Source organism: Scophthalmus maximus, chromosome 15 (genome assembly GCF_022379125.1).
Source record: "Scophthalmus maximus strain ysfricsl-2021 chromosome 15, ASM2237912v1, whole genome shotgun sequence".
Lineage (NCBI taxonomy): Eukaryota > Metazoa > Chordata > Actinopteri > Pleuronectiformes > Scophthalmidae > Scophthalmus > Scophthalmus maximus.
The window spans coordinates 19806997-19828809 of record NC_061529.1 but is presented as its reverse complement, the minus strand read 5'-3'; the positions used below and the strand labels follow the sequence as shown (position 1 = coordinate 19828809).

The 21813-nt window shown below is 41.9% G+C and overlaps 2 protein-coding genes across 3 annotated transcripts; both read left to right on the top strand.

The window, feature by feature from the left end:
* The first annotated feature begins 3463 nt into the window (after positions 1–3463).
* LOC118286554 (ankyrin repeat domain-containing protein 6-like) lies at positions 3464–10514 on the top strand. The gene is made up of 9 exons (XM_047337817.1): positions 3464–3823; positions 5678–5845; positions 6392–6517; positions 6744–6896; positions 7338–7451; positions 7864–8135; positions 8298–8355; positions 8847–9284; positions 9438–10514. The coding sequence occupies exons 1-9, from the start codon at positions 3731–3733 to the stop codon at positions 9630–9632; spliced, it is 1617 nt and encodes a 538-aa protein (XP_047193773.1). The 5' UTR covers positions 3464–3730; the 3' UTR covers positions 9633–10514.
* A 1827-nt stretch (positions 10515–12341) lies between these two features.
* On the top strand, positions 12342–17193 carry LOC118286571 (gap junction alpha-10 protein-like). Of its 2 annotated transcripts, XM_035611087.2 has the most exons (3): positions 12342–14346; positions 14461–15651; positions 16641–17193. In XM_035611087.2, the coding sequence occupies exons 1-3, from the start codon at positions 14218–14220 to the stop codon at positions 16677–16679; spliced, it is 1359 nt and encodes a 452-aa protein (XP_035466980.1). In that variant the 5' UTR covers positions 12342–14217; the 3' UTR covers positions 16680–17193. The 2 variants fall into 2 exon arrangements, with proteins under 2 accessions (XP_035466980.1, XP_035466979.1); XM_035611086.2 differs by having other exon boundaries at positions 14207–15651.
* The last annotated feature ends 4620 nt before the right edge of the window (positions 17194–21813 follow it).

The window sequence follows — 21813 nt, the reverse complement described above, 5'->3', positions numbered from 1 at the left end:
GCCAAATCACAACACACATTGTCTCAAGGCACTTTACATAGTAAGGTAAATATTACAATATTACAGAGAAAACCCAACATTTCCCACACTTAGCAAACACTTGGAAAAACTCCCTTTCAACAGGAAGGGAGTTCTTGAAGAAATATCTGTCAGAACAGGTCATAGTTGTGGGCAGCCAGGAGGAGAAAAATGGGGGAGAGACTAGACGAGCGACATGAGGAGAGAAGAGAGAGTTGTACAACCGCCGTTTTAATCTCTACCAGACTGATACTTATAATTACGTAATGATACTGACACAAATAATAATAATAACTAGAGCTGGAATAATATGTCATCCCATGCAGTTTTCAAACTGTGAGGTGTGTCAAGCGGGCCCTCACTTACGTTTCACATGTCTGAATGTGTCGCAGATTTCACATCCCGTGTCCGCGTACATGATGCGTTGAGTGCACCACGTAAATCAGATGATGTTTGTCACATGGGTCATACTCTCTGTTGTCAGTAGGTGGCGCTATGACAATGGCTCAATATTGACATGCAAATGTGTTGAGGGTGGGACTATTATCATTCCTGAGAAATTTGGTGAACATATGAGTATGTTAAATTGAGTTATGGTAGTCTGATGTTTCGTGGTGGCACATCGAAATTCGCCACCAGTTTTTTTGTAGGTTGTCACATGATACATGTGCATGCCAAATTTCGTTCATCTACATCAAATTTAAAGGTGAGGCCCTTGACTTTTAAATGTTATAGGGGGCGCTAGCGAGCCATTTTGCCACAATTAGACTAAAGAGCCATTGCAGACATGAAGATTCACCGCTCTTAACCCCTCTGCCAAGTTTCATGAGATTCTAAGCACCCGAAGTCCCTCAGACATACATGCATATTTGATGGCTAATAATTCGTTGCCATGGAACAGTATTTGACAGATGGTCAAACCTTTCAGAATATATCATCTGCAACGTCTCACAACTTTACTGACTTTGAGGTGGTTTTGGTGAACCTGCAAGGCAGAAGACGTTAAAGAACAAAAATTTTAACTTCCTGTTGCCAGTAGGTGGCACTATAACCCTGGTTCAATATTGACATGCAGATGTGTTGAGGGTGAGACTGTTATCATGCCTGACAAATTTGGTAAAGATATGACCACATATGGCCGAGTTATGACAGTTTGATGTTCCACGCCCTCTGATGAAAAGTCAGAAGTTTTTATCTAATAGGTCTTTAGAGGACACACACCAAATTTGGAGTAGGTCATGTGAAATCTCTAGGAGGAGACCCTAACTCCAATGGAGTTTTAGGTGTGTTTGGACATGATAAACGTCCCTGCCAATTTTCATCCATTTAGTTGAAACTTGAACTAGATTTTCTAAATCTAATAGGGGACACTATAGATGCATTTTGCCACGCTCATGCTAAAGATTCATTTTATGCAAATTACATCCAATATCTGTCACGTGTGCAAATTCTGGGTACTTTTTATGGACGTTCAATTAGTGAAAAGTGCGCAAGAGTATAATAATAAGAATCCCAGCACATACAAGAGGGCCTTTGCCAGCCTCCTGCTGGTCGGCGCTCGGGCCCTAATGATCCTTGCAAATACAAGTGGGCCTTCGCCAACCTCCTGCTGGTCGGTGGTCTGGCCTTAATAATAAGAAAAATAATCTGAGCAATTCCGATAGGGCCGACACTATGAGATTGTTGAGGTATCGTACATGGGTATGGACTTTTGAGCAGTAAGGAACAGTTTCAGGGCACATTTGATAAACAAATGTATCCCTTGATGAAAGATTTAACTAAGAACTCTGCTTTGATCCCAGCTGGGTGACACCTGTTTGCATGTAGCTGCTCGCTACAACAACTTGACCCTGGTGAAAATCCTGGTGGGCTCACTTTGCTCTGTGACAATGCAAAACCAGGTAGAGTATGTCAATCATCAACAGGAACTCAAAATGTAAACAAGTACCGGAGAAGCCTCTCACATTCTAGGGATTTTTTTGTGTAAATGTAATAGGGTGCGTATTAAATTTGTTTTAAGTTGTTTACCTTGGGTTCCTGCACGACTGGCCATTGTGTACAACAGTCCCAAATGAACTCCACCTATGGACTATTAGTGAAGCCCGTTAGAGGGCAGAGCAAACATAATTTACATAGAGTTACATTGAGTAACTAGTACTGTATATACAGTGTTGGCTGTGAACATTTTACATATTTGAGTCTTATGAAATCCGCAGGTCAAAGGGATAGTTCAGTGATTTTAAGGTGGGGTTGTATGAGGTACTTATGCATGATTAATGTTTCCTTATGGAGATGGTGATCAGCGCTGTCATTTTACGGAGTTTGGAGGAGAAGTGGAAGAAGTGAAAGTCAGAGTCCTACTGTTGCAGAGGGGACCACCGAGAAATTTTTTTTTCGCCACATTTTAAATGCGTACCTAAAAAAAAAAATCAGTTTAATTGTACGCAAAATAATGTATTTTTCACTTTTTTTCAAGCGTACTTCGGCTTAGTGTTACTACACCAACTCACGACGGTGCAGACCAGCAGCGTATCACTCCGCAAATCAGCTGATTGTAGTAAGTGCTACGGCAGCTGATTCGAGAGACACAAGAAAACAAAAATTTGTGATTATGAAAGCGATGAAGATATGCCATTCACTGTGGATGTAAGAGGATACCTTTATGAACCAGAGTATACAGAAGAAAAAATGTGTAGTGATTCGCTGCTGCTCTGCACCAGCGTGAGTTGGCGTAGTAATACATGGCCAGGGTACGCTTGAAAAAAAGGCAAACTAAAGCAGTGAAAAATACATTATTTAGCGTACAATTGAACTGATATTTTTTCAGGTAAGCATTTAAAAATGTGGCGAAAAAAAATAAATTTATCGGCAGTCCCCTCTGCAACAGTAGGACTTACTCTACTTCCACTTCTTCTAAAAACTCCGTAAAATGACAGTGCTGATCACCATCTCCATATGGTAAACATATTAACTATGCATAAGTACCTCATACAACCCTACTTCAAAATCACTGAACTATCCCTTTAACAATGTATTTTCAATTGCATATTCTTTTTATACTATCATAAGTTCGAGGAGACAGTGCTTATGTTTGTGTTTTTCTGTAGGGAGGGGACACTGCTCTCCATATGGCTGCTGCTCTGAACCATAAGAAGACAGCACAACTCTTATTGGAGGCAGGGACAGATGGGAAAATCAGAAACAATGTAGGTTTCATTAGACACAAGTTAAACACAGTAGATTATGTCTCAAAATATCCTAATTAGCTATCTTGTATCTTCCATTTTTGTTACACCTTGGAGCTACCTCAATAAGGAAACATGCATCATCAATTATTTGTATGCCAGGGTGCCTTAAAAGCAATGCTAGGTGTGGATAACATTATATATCCCCAATATATCTCTCCAAAGGCCATTAAAATGTGACTCAGACACAGATTGTTGCTATGGCTAATAAAATGGCAGTGTGTATTCTTTTAGGCAGGGAAAACTGCACTGGACAAGGCCAGAGAAAACAATCATAAAGATCTGGCAATTCTCCTGGCCAGAGCTCCTCAGGTCGGTATTTTTTAATATAGAATTAATCAGCATTTTATTAGCTCATGTTCTTTGATAAGATAAATAATTTGAACTAAAAAAAATTTGATAGCACTAGGACTTGTGTTGTTGCCAAGCTTGTTGTTAGCAGTTTATCTCTTCAGGTACATCGCTTCATGAGAGGAAGAACAATAAGGAAGCGACAACAAAGACTGATAGCTGAGCGCAGGACGCAGTCTGTTACCAGAGTAGAAATACTGCCAAACAAAGTAAGAAACTACCAAAAATAAACACCTTGTTGTCACGGTGGTGCAGGAACTGGACCCAAATGCAGAGGTGGAACCTAAAGTAGAAATTTAAATAATATAAAAGAAAAACAAACTTACAACTTTAGGAACAGGTGTGGACAAGTACAGGAGACACGAAAAGTAAAGTGAACAGAAACAAGACAAAGGTAAAGGAAGTGCAGACACCAAGAAAAGGGACTAAAGAATAAAACTCAAGAAATCATCAGGAGCCAACAACAACAAAGAAAAGTCTCTGGAGAACTGGGCACTGGGTCTGGTTGGGCGGACGGGCGTAACAGTTCTGGGGGACGGCCCAAGGCTGGCTGGAGGCTAGCAGGCCCGATACTAGCCGAATGGGAGGCTGGCTGGAGGCTGGCTGAATGCTAGCAGGGCCAGTGCTAGCCGACGTGGTGGCTGGCTGGAAGATAGCAGGCCTGCTGCTAGCCGATGTGGTGGCTGGCTGGAAGCTAGCAGGCGAGATGCTAGCCGATGTGGTGGCTGGCTGGAAACTAGCAGGCCAGATGCTAGCCGAATGGGAGACTGGCTGGATGCTAGCAGGGCCGGTGCTAGCCGACGTGGTGGCTGGCTGGAATATAGCATGCCTGCTGCTAGCCGATGTGGTGGCTGGCTGGAAGCTAGCAGGCGAGATGCTAGCCGATGTGGTGGCTGGCTGGAAACTAGCAGGCCAGATGCTAGCCGACGTGGTGGCTGGCTGGAAGCTAGCAGGCTCAATGCTAGCCGACGTGGTGGCTGGCTGGAAGCTAGCAGGCTCCATGCTAGCCGACGTGGTGGCTGGCTGGAAGCTAGCCGGCTCAATGCTAGCCGACGTGGAGGTTGGATAGAGGCTAGCAGGCCTGAGGCTAGTCGACCTAGAGGCTGTCTGGAGGGCACACTGGGAGACTGGCTAGGAGTCTGTGGTGTTCAAAAAGCCCCGACAGTCGAGCAATGAACTCCTCAACCAGGGAACCAGGGAACCAGGGAACCTTCCCTGCATGCTATGTGCAGAGCAGCCTCCTTGTATTTCACCCCACAGTCTCTTTTAAATTGTAAATGAATACAAATCAGTATGTAAAGCAAATCACGGAGTTCCAAATCAGTCAGTTCGTTCTGTCACGTGGTGCAGGAACTGCACCCAAATGCAGAGGTTAAACTTAAAGTTGTAATTTAATAAATATAAAAGAAAACAAACATGCAACTTTACAAAGTAGAACAAAAACCAAAATTCAACAAAGGGTGTCCATCGGTATGGGAACGGAAACAGGTAATCTCTGACAGAACGGGTAGCAAACACAGGAACAGACTGAGGAAAACTCAGGTTGTTGGAAGAAATCAACAGTCGAACTAACCAAGACAAAGGGAAGCAAAGAGACTAAATAGACACAAGGTGGCACAGATGATGAGAAACAGGTGAAGCACAGTAGGAACAGATGTGGACAATCACAGGGGCAGGAGAACAGAAAAGTAAAGTGAACAGAGGAAAAGGAAGTGCAGACACCAGGAAATGGACTTCAGAATACAACAGGAAACTCAAGAAATCACAGACGGGATAACAAAGGTAACTAAACAGAGGTACACAAGGAATTTTAAATGAATAAATCAGAGTTCAGAAGTAATTAAAACATGATTAACAGACTATAAAGCAAAACAAAGACTTCAAGAGTCCAATGGGCGGAATCGTGACACTTTTTGTGTTAACAGGTTGGGCCTCATGAGAGTTGTGTGCAAGTCATCATCATCATCCAAAAAAAATATTCAATCATGTTCCATCATTGGTTCTTTGACTGCAGTTTTTATTTTGCAATTGAATTGACATGAGGCTGTTCCTGGTGTCCTGAGGAGGACAGCAGTTCTGTGGTGGAGGAATGTCCCAACAGTGAACAAATGGAGAGCAGAACTGCAGTTAAGGTGGATCCTCAGCGACGGCAGCAGCAGCAGTTTTATCACAAGACCCCAGCAGCCATCGGCAGCCCCTGCAGCCACCACAAGAGGACAGACAGGAAGCAGGTGAGTGGACAACAGAGACACCAGGACCAGCATGCTGGTGTTCTCTTGAGTTTTCCTTAAGAGAACACTGAATTCTAATATGGGGTTTGTCGTGGTAGTAATGCATTGACTTCAGTGATTGATTCTTTGGATCAGCTGCTTGGCAACTGTTTTATTTTGTAATTCATTTCCTACTGGTGATTCAAAATTTGGTCAACACAACACAATTTGAAATATTGTGACTGTATTGAAAATAGAAGTATCTATTTACACTACTGGAACTACAAACTAAAAGGTAAAGCCTCAGCAGTGAAGCTGATTTGTGAAACTAATCTTTTGAAATGTTCTTGCATTTGTTCCTGTGGCTAGCTAAAATAAGCTAGTGGGACTAAGCTATAGTTTGTAGTGATGAGCAGCTAAGCACGGACACTTAAAAGTTTGCCCCTGTTCTAAGACCACCCTCATGTCATAATGCCTTTGCATATAATATTACCAAAGGGAATTTTATTAGAAAAAAATAAATTAAGCATTTTTTAGCGACAGTATGTTATTTTTATTCCTCTGAAGGTTCTGGATGAAGATGATGCAAGAAAAGGAAAGACTAACTTCCACATTAAGAGGGATCTACTCTGTGATGATGGATTCACACACATTTACACACTGTATCGGGACGAGGACGGCAACATTCGACAGGTAACTGATGAATACCTTTTTTTTAAACCATAAACCAGGAGAGAGCTTAATTCATAAACCAGACGGTTCCAGAGCAGGGGACAATTTCATGAAACTCATCAAGTGCCTGGGGCAGAGTTTATAAAATTTGACCATGCTGGGCTATACTGAACAAATGTGCTATAAAAGATGTAGGGAACACTATTTGCTGACTGACTGATTTTATTACTTGTGTCGTTCTCTTTAGGCACCAGCCAATGAATGCCACTGTAAGCACTTACTGAAGAAGCTGGAGGGTCAAATGAAAGCCACGCAGAAGGAGTTGAGGCTCCACATTCTGACTGTCCAGGAGCGGGTCAACAGCAGAATGGGCAAAAAGGACGAATGGACCAGACACCAGGTCTGTCTCTGTTAACAGATCATGGCTTCAAACTACATTTATAGTACATTTTCAATGCCTTAAAATAATGATTCAGTTCATTGTCCACGTACTTTTTGGTAAGGAAATGTAAACTTCACTACTATTGTGCATATTTCTTAACAAGAATCGAAATGTTTTTGGACATTCTAAATATCGTGTTTAAGCACAGCAGAAAATGTATCAATTGGTTCCATTTGGTTCCATAAATTTGCACCCGCCGGAGAACATCAATTGAAGGGGCACAATTGTCGCAGAAGAATTAATCAACATTTTTCTTTTTTGATAATGATATACAGTGTGTTGAGCTGTTGACAAAATTGAAATTTCACATTAGTCATGCCAGAATTCCCAAAATCATAACATCATTGGGGGATTGAGCATTTTCCACTGTCAGATTTTCTACTCTGTGGTTTTGGGCAGATTAAATTGTTGGATGTGCCGAATAAGGAAAGAGCAGCAGCAGAGAGAAAGAACATGATTTACAGGATGGAGTGGAGAGCTGCTCAGGACAGAGAGGAGGCTCTGAAGACACAGGTATCACTTTTTAACTTACAGCCAACTCTGGATTTATTTCATGCATGGACCACATACGATCTAATGCTATTTGTTTTTGTTGTTTGTTTGTCTGAGATTAATTTCGGAATCCTGATAATAAAGCTAAATTCTTTGATTAGTTGTTTCAGCACTTGTGATTCAAGTCTCAGCCCATAATGATACGTATCTTTTTGGGTGCAATTGATGTGAGACATGATTCATCCTTGAACTCTCAATCTTGACAATGAAGTCAGACATTGTGATAATTTTGGAGTTTTGTTTTGTTTGGCACTCTACAGACAGACGCTTATGATAAAGTGAGAAATACCACCTGTTAAGTTCTACTGAGCCTAATCTGTGTCTTGTTTAAAGCTAAATGATATCATAGAGCAGCTTTGTTTCTTATCTCAAGCAGGCAGCAGTAAGTCATGAACTGAAGAGGTGGTGGATGTCTCACATGAAAGACATGGATGTCCACATCCCAGCCAATGGCCAGTATTACAAACTCCTCCCCTCACCGTCTGTGGAGCAGTCAGAGGGAGACGCTGATCTTGAATCACTGCCCCTGCTGTCTGTGGTTTCTGGAGACAGCAGTACTTCACTGACTAACTACGTCAACATCCTGCCATCCAAATCTGCCTACAGCCTTGGGAGCCTCGAGCATGGGCAGATGGGGGGGGGGGGGCATACTTTAAAATGAAAGCGGAAAGGTCACCAGGTATGTTTGAAAAAAGCTTCCACAATAAAACAGAACGCCATTTTAAAGAGAGGCATTCATCACTTATTTATGGCTGTTATCACTTCAAAATGACTTGTGATTGACACTGGGATGGTTTCTGATTCCAGTGCAAGGTTTCCTTCAGCAGGTGGATTTAAGTCGGTTTCACGTGGATATAGCATAGATGTAGTAGTAGATCAAACATGAGCCATCCTCATCACAATAAAGGCAATTACATATGTTGAGGAAGACCACAGGGAACATTTCATAAAAAGTTAGTCAGCAAACTTCGAGTTAACTCTCTGGAATCTACAATCACGAGGTAGGATTAAAATCAAATTTCCATTAATTTATGAAAAATATATGCAAGCATTATAGCCCTTTGGGATCAATGATTTAGTTAGGTGAAACATATCAAAATGTCGAGGCAGGTCCAGCTACCTGTTAAAGTTGCCGACTCCTGAAGGTTAAGATTGCTTTAATGTTTTTTTTGCATTTTCTTTAAGTATTTATTAGAAACCACAGAGTAGAGATATGATAGGAAATAAAAGGAAAGAGGGATGACATGCAGCAAACACACTCAGCTGTGTCAGGAATTAGCACTATTTGAAGTGACTTTTATGTATCTACTTAATAAATGCTTGTCGTTTGTATACTGTGCTTATTTGCTACATTAGACAAATCTTATTTACTCAACATGTTCTCTTTCCATTTTGTGTTACGTTGATGATTTTTTTCCCCCCCAACTTCTATCAGATGATTATGAAAACACCGCTCTGTTTCCTTTGCCCACCAACCACATCTCAGACGCCCCGCAGGGCTCTGCTGACCACCTCTGGCAACGTCCAGTAGTGCAGGACGGTCCTGTAGCTGCAGTGGTGCCATTGTATGGGGAGGGCATCTCAAGCAGCAGCAGTCAGTCCAGCATCAGTGAGCAGGGACCAGGACTGATCCCACAGCAAGAACACAGATATGACAGGAAACACTTTGGAGACCTGACGAGTCCCTGCAGGCATGAAGGGATACACACTGACAGCACCAGAACACTGCAGTGTTTCATTGAACCCACTGAACCATCATTCAAACAGGAGAGGAACTATCTGCATGCTATGGAGGTGAGTGTATTCACAAAGAAAGACAATGAGCACATTTCCCATAATGTTGGAATGTTCCCTCATGGATATAATTTCTGCATGGATATAAAATCTGAATTAAAGCTGATCTTAAGAGTAAAGAACAGTTTATGGGTGTTGTTGCTTCTCTGTCAGGTGACTCAGCATTTCTTTGACACGGTGTCGACTCAGTTGGAGCGTTGGTACGAGAGGAAGCTTGTGGAGGTGAAGCAGCAGATGGAGCTCAAGGCCCAGCAGGACAGGAAGGAACTGTTGCAGCGAATTAGCTTGCTTGAGGAGGAGCTTGAGAGGCTGAAGATCAATGAGAGTGCAGAAAGCTATGTACCCTGACAGTGACCAAGACTGAAAGGAGAATGGTTTAACTTTTTTCACTTTCATCCAACGGTTACCTAGTTCGATCAACTTCAACTGTGAAGGCAACACAAGGAAACTTAACCCTAATAAACAAATTATAGTACAAAAGTTCAAAATACAAAAGCTGCATCATTATCAATCCATTCTTATATATTGACTTGTTTTTCGATACAATACTTATGTTCCATGTAATACAAGAGTCAACATGAAATTAACACATTGTTTGAAAGCTGCAAACTGCCCGATTGGGGCCTAAATTAGGTAACGAAACATGAACTTTGTCATGATAACTTCTGTTACAATAACATTAACACTTAGCTATAAACTTGGTGATTTGTAGGTTGCCACTTGGTTGACCATAATATTATGCAAAGTTTTAGACAACTCAGGGATCATGAATTCTTGACCTCCTAGAAAAAGTACACGGGAACGCTGCGCAAAAACAGAGTTCAGAGTTCACAGAGTGAACTTAGATCCATCGACCCTGATTTAATGCAGAACAGTCACACATCGATGGACCTGTACACTGTAAATCAAAATCCAACAGCTCAAAGGCAACTTAAATTATACTGGCCTGAATTTAATTAAAATAATACAAAATATCATAGCAAAACCTGGTTATGAGTTGATGTCAAATATTGAATCAGGTTCTGTAAAGGGTGGGGAGAAAAAATAGATTTTTATGTTTTTTAATGTTGACGTGTATCATACATGAAAAACCTTCTACTTCTTTTTCTATAAAATCTTATGAGAGACAAGTTGATGTAACGGTCCCGACTACTATTGCCAGAAATTAAGGTGTTTAATGTATTCCGAAATTTTGTTTCTTTTATAATTGTCATATAATTTGTTAACACCTGACTGATTTTTAATATTGTGTCAGGGATGTCTTAATATCACTATTGTGATTAATTAAAATTTCATGTATATAGTTTATGGACAGCACAGGGTGTGGAGAGGCAACAGCTTACTGGTCACCCCTGCAGACCCCTAATCGCGGATCCAACTGTCCAGACCTCCTATGACTTGATGCAAAATTAACAATAATCTGGACCTATTTTAAATAGGTCGCCTTATGGACAATTACAGATCATGGACCCTCCAATGAGAGATGTCTATTGACAGGCTTGCATGGGACATTCCTCAGTTCAAAATGTTCAAGATTTACAGTTTACAGTCCATTGTCTGATTGATATTATCTGCACCATATTATTGCCCATTTTCCATCAAGTTTAGTAATAGGTGCTTATTTTGCTGTACTTTACCCTCTGATAGAGGTCATCCCTCTTTCGCTGCCCTTGGCTTTGCGGCTCTTATGTTCAGTGCTACAACAAATACATTATTTAAAATAACAATAGTTACAACTCTGTTTGACCACATACTCTAAACTAATGACATTTTCTCTTTTGTTTGTTTTTTGCCTTCAAATACACTAATACGATGAAGAGTTTTCATTCTTTCCCAGGAAGCAGTTGGGCAAAAAGATTCCAACATTCCTTCAATGTTATGAATATTAAAGTCATTAGCTAATTATTTAGATAGCCAGTTCATATTTACAGTCAAAAATAAGGTATGGTATGCAAACCCAAACACTGTGTGTAAACATGCATTGTACACTGTGCCACTGCAGCACATAGACACTCATGTAACACTGGTCTGTCCCAAATGAGAAATGAAAAAACAAAACAATAAAAAACAAAAGCAAACAAAAAATGTACCACAGGATTTTTTAATATTTAATTTTTTGGAAATTACTTAAAATGTATTCATGTAAAATCTGAACTTGCATAGTAGGTGCAGTCATAAGTAATTACACCAATTAATTAGAGAAATAGGTAAAGTTTGAAATGTACATAGCTACATTACATTTGTCAAGGTAAGCGACAGTCCTCACAAACATATGAAGATCAAGATTTGGATGAGTTTAGGCCCAGTGTCATACAACAAACAGACAAATTGGACAACCTCCCGCCCTCCCAGTTCAGTCCGTCGGGCTGAGCAGCCGTTGGTTGTGTAACCCAATGATCCTGGTATGACATCTGGCATCTGGCCTCAGTGACCACAGCAGAAGCTTCTGAAGGGAAAATAAAATCAATGCTACATTGACTCTGTCAGAGCGTGATGGAAACCTAATTAAAGGCCCTCCAGGCACAGCTGGTCATTTTATGCAGCCAGGCACCAGGGCTCTAAAATTAAGCCAGTAATATGTACTATTGCCTTACTCTGAACAACAAGGGAGGGGTGTGTGCATTGGCCTCCCTGAGCAGGCAGCACAGTGTCCGCATTCAATGTTCTTAAAAACTTTTTTTTAACATAGGAGAGAAAACATAACCTCCTTGGCAGATGTAACAAACAAGACACAAAGGGACAAACACGCGGTTGTAGATTTATGTTTGAAATGAGCCATGCTAGCTGTTTGCCCCTTAAGTAATTCCCAGTCTTTATACTGAGCTAGGCTAACTGTGATACGTGGTACATAATACACAAGTATAAAATTGAAAAAAAAAGTGAATGAGTGCATTTACCAATGTTGAACTTTAAGAAAATAAAAAACAAAAAACAAGAAGCATATCACTTTTATTAAGTGGTTGCTTTTTCACAATTTCTATTCAAAATCCATATGATAGTCAAAAGTAATCCCTAAACCCATCACAATCTTAATTTGTTTTTTTTCACTACTGAGTAATATTTGACATGAGGACTTTTACAATGTTTCTTGTTCAGACGGTGGTGGATTGAATTTACACAACAGGCATGCATGAATATCCCCAACCCACCAAAAACCTGTGCAAGAAGGCAGGTATATGAAACTTTAGAGTGGTTTAACTACCTCTCTGCTGGTTCTAACATCTTTATGTTGAGGGCAGACGGTAGTAGGCCCTACATGAAAAAGCAGCCACGAACAAATATCAAATCAGAGAGGGTGATATTGATGGCACTGGTTGGAGTTGGTACTGCTGGCATGGGAGAGGGGAGGGGGATGGTGGACATTGTCCCGTCGGGAGGCGATCGATGCTTTCATCCTGTGAACCCAGCATGTAACACGGGAGAGCACTCCCAGCACATAAGCATACACAGATTATACAGGATTAGAGACAGAAGCGAGCAAAGGAATGTGGACTGGCACAAGAGGACCTTCCAAAACATCTTCATGGGGTAGCCATGCAGACACTGTCACTTCCTAGAAACACAATGAAGTGCATCAAGAGGCAAAAAGGGATCCCAAACCAGTGATATGTAAGTGCTTACTGAAATAGATGATTCATAGAATGCCTTTTGTGTTATGTTATGCATAAAATTGTGCAACACATGCATCCGGAGTTTCCTCAGACAGCATTCATAGTAACTGTAGATGTTAAAGTTTTATTTTTATAGTGCAATTTTATAAAGAAAAGGTTCCTGGCAAATTTCCAACAAAATTCTCAGAAAACTACTATGACTACACCTGTCACATTTCATTTGCATATTTATGAAAGGGAAAATCCACCATGATTAGAACTATCGTGTCATTTCAGTGGTCAAAGCTCTGTTTCATTTTGTCCTGTGTTGCACACCAAAGATTAAGTGCTGGTGGAAAGTCTGTTGAAGACTGTGCAGGGTCATGAAGTCTTGTTGCAACAGGGATGTTGCCATCTGCAGAACCATCAAGTCTGTGCAGAGACCTAAGCTAAAACTAAATTCTCACTATCAACCCTTACTTTAACCAGAGACCTGGCACAGAACGAGCAGATAGATAAACTGTTATTCAGTGATATGTTTGTTTCACCAACAATCCCTCACATGGTGAAACATTGTGGTTTTTGTTTCAACTACACATTTTTCAAGACCAACCGGTTCAAACTGTGAAATGCTAAAATCATTGGAACTAAGACATTCTTTTCAATAGACTGTAGATTGTAGTGATGATGTCACCCAGAGATGACTTCTGGAGCTGGTCTGTGCTACAAAAATAAAACCCAAGTTGTAATAAATGGGCCTTCCGCTTAAAGGAAGACCGACCTAATGTGTTGTTTGACTTTCTGGGGCTATCATGGAACAAGCCAAGGGGGGCAAAAGCCCATGGGCCAAATCTTCCACATGAAGAGAGTTTATATTTCTTTTTAGAAAGTCAAAGAGCAAAGTTAAAAGACAAAACGATCATAAATAGACACAAAACAGCTACAAACTAGAAGGCCCCTCAAAGAGCGTATACCTTTCCAGCCCTATCTCTCCATGTTGAGGAAATTGGGTGAAAGTATCTTGGATTTGCTTGTTTATCTGGATTGACTCCCAGATTTAATGGGTTCTTCTTTGGGCCATGCCCCAACCCTCCCTAAAATTTCATGCAAGTAATTTCAGTAGTTTTTGTGTAATCCTGCTGACAGACAGACAAACTGACGAACCAAAAAAAAAAAAAATCATTTGTGAAGGTAACAATGTGCTTGCATTGCTTGTGTCTCTTTCAGTCAGGGGGTATATGGAAGGTGTGTGTTGCCTTCTTCCATCTGTGTGCAAGGACAAATTTCTTTCATAATTTTTCCGTCTCCACAGTTTGGGGACATGAAGTAGTGAGAAGCTGACCATGGGTGACTGGAACCTGCTGGGCAGCATCCTGGAAGAGGTCCACATTCATTCTACCATCGTGGGAAAGATATGGCTTACAATACTCTTCATCTTCCGCATGCTGATCCTGGGTGCGGCCGCCGAGGACGTATGGGATGACGAGCAGTCCGAGTTTGTTTGCAACACTGACCAGCCAGGCTGCAAGGCAGTCTGCTATGACCGTGCCTTCCCCATCTCGCTAATTCGCTTCTGGGTCCTGCAGGTGATCTTTGTGTCTGCGCCCTCACTGGTCTACATGGGCCATGCCCTCTACTGCATCCGAGCACTGGAGAAGGAACGGCACCGCAGGCGAGCCCAGTTGAAGGACGAGCTGGATGAGGCTGAGTTGGCGTTGGATGACCATAAGCGCATGGAGAGGGAGCTGAGGAGGCTGGACGAGCAAAGGAGAGTGAAGAAAGCTCCTCTCAGAGGTTCTCTGTTGAGAACCTACATCATCCATATCCTATCACGCTCTGTGGTGGAGGTCTGCTTTATCCTGGGCCAGTATATACTCTATGGTGTCCAACTGGAGCCACTCTATAAGTGTGAGAGGCTGCCTTGCCCCAACAGTGTAGACTGTTACATTTCCAGGCCCACAGAGAAGACCATTTTCATGGTCTTCATGATTGCCATTGCTGGTGTTTCACTTTTTCTCAACATTCTGGAAATATCTCACCTGGGCATAAGGAAAATCAAACAGGCGCTGTATGGACAGAGGTACGCAGAAGATGACAGTTTGATTTACAAGTCCAAGAAGAAGGCATCCTTACCCCACCTTTGTGTAATGAGCAATTCATCACCTCACAACGGGCCTTTGACTCAAACCTTCAAGGTGATTCCAGAGGTGGATATGAAGCTTCCTCATTACAGCACTGCGCTTAAAGTGCACCAGGATGCACAGAGACACAACAGTTTAGCTCCTCTGGGACAAAGTCAGACAAGTTATATCTGCCCCCAACCTAGGATGCCACCCAGGTATGGCCAGATCTGCACAATAAAAGCCCCCCAAACCCATGATGGTCCAGAGGGTCACACGGCCATGGTGGACCACCATTCACCCTGGGCCTCAACTGTATCCAATGTAGAGGAAAGTACAACAAGCCACCTTGAAACCCAGGAGAGAGAACACCCTCACCACAGCCATTTTGAGGGTCTGCTGTCCTGTAACACCTTCAGACCTGGCACTTTCAGGGACCTTGATGAGGACAAGCGAAGAGAATCAATGGGGAGTGAGGTCCTTATCCCCAACCCGAGAAAGACCAGTTTCATGATCAGACCACCCTCTGAGAGCTTGTCCTCTATCAGTGATTCCATGAGCACTTCCTTACATACCTCAGAGGAGTCAGACGAATTAGGCTCCCTGCATGGAGACATGCCCATGATGCCGCCTTCCGGAGGCCGGAGAATGTCAATGGTAAGTAGAGACAAGAGATGTGTCATAAAACTAACTAATTACTAATAAGTAATTATTTATATTTATTTCATGACCAACAAATTTGGCCAAAACACTCAATTAGAGAGTATCAATGGAAAAAAGATTTGATAAATAAAGGAAGATTTGAAATTGTGTACTGAGGAAGAAAAGGGAAAGAATAAAAGAAAGAGAGAAAGCTAATTTTTATTTGGACAATGGTCAAGAGTGACCACCTGGCAGTCTGTTCTCAGTGGAAATACTGAGAAGAAATCAAACTGCTCTAACAGTATTTCAGATAATGACAACAGACCTATAAACGCTTTATGATAAGGAAAACAGCAACAACAATAGAGAGGAGGCATATGGAACTGACAACACTGATCAGAGGATTTCAACAATATACTTAGAATAAGTTAATTGAATTAGATTTATATTATATTCAAAATGAAATATATTTCAGAAAGGGAAAAAGCTGAAGCTATTATCCTATCCAAGCTTTTTTCATGTGGGCCACCTCATTTATCAATAGATAGCAACTTGACAGACATGTATTTAAATTAAAATGTTCAAGATTGCCACCTTGTCAAAGAGAAGATTTGGAAATAAGATTTAATCTCTCAAACAATGACTAAATAAAGTGTTAATGTTATGTACAACTGCTCTTTCAACTGTTCTTGTTACCAGCCAGGCTCCCTCGATTTCAATTTTTTTCTTATTTAAGAAATAACAAAAAACTTTGATAGGTCACAGACAGTGGCATGGAAAATAAACCCATGATGACATGCATAACGAAGCATCAATAACAGTTCTTCAGAACACATTGTTCTTCTCACATAAACTATTTTTGAAATGAATGGATGTAAAGGGTTGATTCATCATTATTTATGTATGTCTTTAAGTTAACAGTAATGTGTTTGTGTACTTGAGGAACATTGAACATGAATTGCGGGTAAACACTATGCATTTTAATGTCTTCTTTTCTTTCTTAGAGTATGTTTCTGGATATCTCCTCTATCATGAAGAAGTGACGAGACATGGCTAACATCATGTCCATAAGAGCTGTGTTACACAGCTCTGCTGGGTCACAAACAGGGGGCAAAGTGTATCAGTGATCCAGCCATCAACATTGATCCAACAATCAAGTCACATGGAGCCAAAACCAGTAACAGTCAGCCATGATAAGACAGCCAAAGCCCTTATTTGAGATACCGTTTTGAAGCACCTTAAAATTCCTGCATGTGGGCACTAACAAGACAGAGTGGTGAAATTTAAAAAAAAATGGGGACATCATTCCATGTATCGGCATAATTTCTCCATACTGGAGTATGGGGCATTCTCCTCAGAGGATCTGTGTACTTCTTGCAACGTGGAGTTTAAGTACATGTCAAAGACTTGATTAGAATATGTTTGTATGTGTCTGTATAGTCATTTATATACAGCTATTTCAAGAGAAATGACGATACTTTATATTATATTCAGATTAAATGCTTCTTAACTAAACAGCAGCATCTTCTCCACAGGGTTTTCATCAAAATCCACACACCAACACATAGAATTCTCATACTTTTTGTTTTATTTCTCAACAAAACAATTGGCCAGAAAAATATTTTTTTTCTCTAAAAAACGTTTTAATATGAAATTTACAAAACATGACTTGTTGCACAATATTTAGATAATCTAAACAAAACAGGACTCTTGAACTTTCAAAGGTAAAAAAAATAGGAACTCAAAAATGATTAATATTCATATAACAGTCATGTTGCATGTATTCAAGAAAAGAAATGAACACAAGAAAAATGGCTGACCAAAATTTACAAATACAATGATGTTAATAATAATAATGATAATAAATTTCATTTATAGAGCACTTTTCATTGCTAAAAGCAATCTGAAAGTGCTACAGAGTGGAAACAAGATAAAAGAAGGTTTAAAAAGAAAAAACATCAGTGGAAGAAAAAGTAAAAAAATTTAGTGGAATGCTTGTTTAAAAGAAAGGTTTTCAGGCCCTTCTTAAAAGAGAGAGTGCTTTGTCGAGCCCTCAGGTGGTCTGGAAGGGAAATCCACAGACGAGGAGCGGCTGAGCAGAAGGTTCGATTCCCCATGGTGCGCAGCCTGGTCCTTGAGCAGTGAACGGTGAAGGTTTTGTTTCCGGAGTGGAGGTTGGATGAGGAGGTTTGTGGTGAGAGTAGATCTTTCAGGTAGGGAGGGGCATTGCCATGGATGCAGTGATAGGTGAGTAGGGAGATTTTGTAATCAATCATGAAAGAGACAGGAAGCCAGTGGAGTGAGTGAAGGATGGTAGTAGTCCAGCCTTGAGGAGACAAAGGTGTGGACAAGGTTTTCGGCATCTGACGGACAGAGTGTGGGACGGAGTTTGGCAATGTTCCTGAAGTGATAGAAGGAGGTCTTTTACAGATGTTTAATGTGGGTGTCAAATGTAAGATGAGGGTCAAATCTTACACCCAGGTTGATGACTGTTAATGACGGGTATATTTTGACCAGAGAAGGTGATTTGGGTTATGGGGGATGATTGGACCTGGTGTGGTGTGCCAACTAAAGTAGCTTCTGTTTTGGAACTATTAAGCTGTAGGAAGTTTTCTGTCATCCACTCCTTTATTTCCTCAAGACAGGAGCTCAGTGATGATGATGACCATGACGTGAGCCTGCAGATGAGATAGGGTCAGTTTTTTATGTAGAGCTGTATGTCATCAGCGTTGCAATGGAATGATATTCCATGCTGGAACCAGCTCAGGGTGGAGTCAGAGAACCCGATGGTGTGTTGGAGGCGCTAAAGGAGGATGTTATGGTCAACCATGTCGAAAGCTGCAGTCAGATCCAGAAGGATGAGGAGCGATGGTGATCCAGTGTCAGCCGCCATCAGCAGGTAATTTGTGACCCTGACCAGGGCTCTTTCGGTGCTGTGGGCGGAACGGAAGCCAGACTGGAACTTCAGAAATAGGGAGTGAGACTTTAGGTGGTCCTGAGGATGTGCGGCGACTACTTTTTCCAGCACTTTGGACAGAAATGGGATTTTGGAAATGGGCCTGTAGTTGGCGAGGATTTCTGGGTCTAAGGTTGGTTTTTTGAGGAGGGGTCTGATGACAGCAGTTTTGAGATCAGATGGAACATATTCAGCCTGGAGTGAGTGGTTGATGACTTGGGTGAAAAATGGTCCAGGGTACAGGTGGAGGGTTTCATCCTGCGGATGATGTCCTCAACCTCTCGCTGAGAGATCTTGGGGAAGCAGCAGAGAGGCTGAAAAATCTCGGCAGTAGGGACTGACAGAGCAGGAGAGCTGGAGAGAAGAGAGCGGATGGTGTTGACTTTTTTCCTGAAGAAGATGATGAAGTTATTGCACTGCTCTTCTGTGGTATCGGTGTGTGAGAGGCTTGAGGAGATGATTTATAGTAGAAAAAAGCTGCTTGGAGTTTCCAGGACTTGTATTTATGATGTTGGAGTAGAACTGTGACCGTGCTTTTCTAAGTGACTCTAAGTAGGCCTTTTGGTGTTCTTGATAGGCCAATCCGTGCACAGTGAGTCCAGTTATTGCAACACGCCGCTTGAGTACACGCCCAGCTGCTTTCTTGTTCTGTAGATCTGAAGTGAACCAGGGCGCTGAGCGTGAAAAGGTGACTGTTTGTGTTTTCACAGGGGCGTGGAGGTCCAGGATACTGCTCAGGGTGTTGTTGTAAAAATCCACTGATTCATTTGCAGATGTGAATTTTGTGGAGGGTATTTGCTGGAGGTCCAAAGTCATGTTGTCCAGGTTGATGTTTTTTAGGTTTTTGAAATTAATTTGGCGTTTTGGCTTGGTGTGGTGAGATAAGTTCAACTCCAATGAAATGGCTTTTGTGATCCGACACTCCCAGATCGTACACCAGCAGATTTTTGATGGGGGCAGTTTCAATCATGACCAGGTCGAGCGTGTGCCCTCTGTTGTGTGTGGGGACGTCGACATGCTGTTTGAGGTTGAGACAGTCCAATAATTGTAGGAGTTCAGCTGCAGGGTGACAGGGGGGGTGTCAACTTGAATGTTAAAATCAAGAGTATGATAATATTTGAAGATGTGGTACAGAGTGAGGTGAGAAGAACTTCTCACCTCATTCTGTACTCTGTCACTTATTTCTGGGATGAAAGCTGGGTTTGATCTGGTAGGCCGGTAATGAGAAGAATAGTCAATGGGGATGGGGGTTTGCATTTGAAAGCAAGGCATTCAAAGGAGGACAGTTCAGGCAGAGACAGAGGGGTGAGTTTCAAGTCACAGCGGTGTATTACTGCTAAGCCATCACTGTGACCAGTGGGGCTTTTTCCAAATAATGATAGCCAGACGGACAGGCTTCATTTAGTGCAAAATAGTCCTCTGGCTGATGCCAGGTCTCAGTAAGACAAATAAAGTCAATTATTTTGTCTAAGATTGTAATCATGTATGAGACTGGATTTATTTGTTAGATACTATGTGTTTAACAGATCAATGTTGAGGCTTGAGGTTGGGTTGGTGGACTGCAGAGGCCGAAGTAGACAGAAATCCACTCCACGTCTTCTGTACCTCTTCGTGTGAGCAGGTCTCGCGGTGTTTGCATCGCTACTACTAGTCCCAGATGGGATGTTTAGATGATGTGGTAGTAGTGAGACAAAAGATGGGATGGAGTCAACAGACTGGGAATAAACAAACTTTCTGCGGCAGCTTCTATGGATGTAGCGGGGTCGGCGTAGAAGTCCAAGTTGTTTAATGGCTGAGCTACATGTTGGAGTGCTGTAGTTTCTTAAGTTGAGCAGTTGCTGGACGGAGTACTTTAACGTCATGCCGGTGTGGCGCTGGGTCAGGACGGATGCAGAGTTTATAGCCAGGTGTGTTTACCATGGACTTGCTGACTGAAGATGGGATAGATGGGATAGAGTCAGACACACAGCGGGATGATCCACAGCATGGCAGGTGATCCTGACTGAGCGGAGAGTTTGGCTGATGTTTTTGAGGGGGAGCGATAGTTGCTAACGTAACGGCCACCGTTAGCCACCACGTTAGTAGCCGATCGCTCGCTGACTGGAGGTGGCTGGCTAGGTTCCCAGGCAGCAGGGTTTAACCGCACCGAGGCAGTTGAGAGGATGTCCGGAGGTATGCCTCTCAGTAGCAGGGAGCAGTGGTATCCAGTGGTCCGCTAACGGCAGGGAGGAGAAGTTTCCAGCCGGCTAGCAAGAGACTGTTCGCTCAGCCGATGGTGTTTCCATGCCCAGCCGACGAGGGCTAACCGGGCAGTGGATTGTTGTCCGGGAAGGAGCCGGTATTGGTACTGGTGTTGGTGGATGATGGCAAAAACGGCAGGACCCAGCAGGCAGTAGTACAAGGTCCTGTGACAGCTGTGCCCAGACTCGTATTTCAAGTGTGTGACAGATAATCTGTGAAACGGCTCGAGTGCAGGCGATGGTGTAGGAGGAAGGTTCCAACAACAACAGGTCGGATACAAACATCTGTACAATTCCGTGCAAAAAAAAAAAAAAAGCTACAAAGTAGATATCAGACAATATGACTAGTCGCAAAGTAGTTTTCTAGGGTGTAGAGAGAAACACAAAAGAGAAATAAATTGGATTTCAGAGGGAAAAGCGGCAACAGTCAGTGCCAGTGACCTCTCCCCTGCAGTCATCATAACAACTTGTGTTATCCAGTGTTATCACTGTCAAAAGTTAGAAACACATGACAGAAATTTTCTACATGTCTATCATACAGTCCATAAAAAGAGGTATGCTGAATCATCCAGTTAGATAAGTTTTAAGAGTCTGTTCAACAGAGGATTAAAAGAAACATCCTTTCTAGGGTGTTTCTCATCCTGTAAAAAGATTGGATTAAATAAGTACTGTCATAAAGTTGTCATTGCAAATTGAAGGCATTTGATTCCAAAACACTAACATCCATGATAACCACAGCTCAAGATTTAAACTACTAACTAGAACTGCTGGACCTGAATCAGCACTGCATTCAGAGATGTTGGAAAGTTGGAACCTCAAACACATGAAATCTCTCGCCAGTCACAAGTGTGTGGACATGACTAATCTGATGTCATCTTAATAGTGCTGCATTATAGTGTTTGACAGTGTGGTTGTCAGTCATATGCTATAGTAGCAAAAGAGTCTGCAGGGGTTTCCTCAGATCAGCTTTAACATTGAGAA

Excerpts from the sequence above, each read along its gene's own strand:
- LOC118286554 (XM_047337817.1), top strand. The coding sequence starts at position 3,731 with ATGAGAGGAAGAACAATAAGGAAGCGACAACAAAGACTGATAGCTGAG. Across the intron at positions 3,824-5,677 it reads TAGAAATACTGCCAAACAAA|GAGGACAGCAGTTCTGTGGT; the intron begins GTAAGAAACTAC and ends TGGTGTCCTGAG. Across the intron at positions 6,897-7,337 it reads ACGAATGGACCAGACACCAG|ATTAAATTGTTGGATGTGCC; the intron begins GTCTGTCTCTGT and ends GGTTTTGGGCAG.
- LOC118286571 (XM_035611086.2), top strand. The coding sequence starts at position 14,218 with ATGGGTGACTGGAACCTGCTGGGCAGCATCCTGGAAGAGGTCCACATT. Across the intron at positions 15,652-16,640 it reads GAGGCCGGAGAATGTCAATG|AGTATGTTTCTGGATATCTC; the intron begins GTAAGTAGAGAC and ends TTTCTTTCTTAG.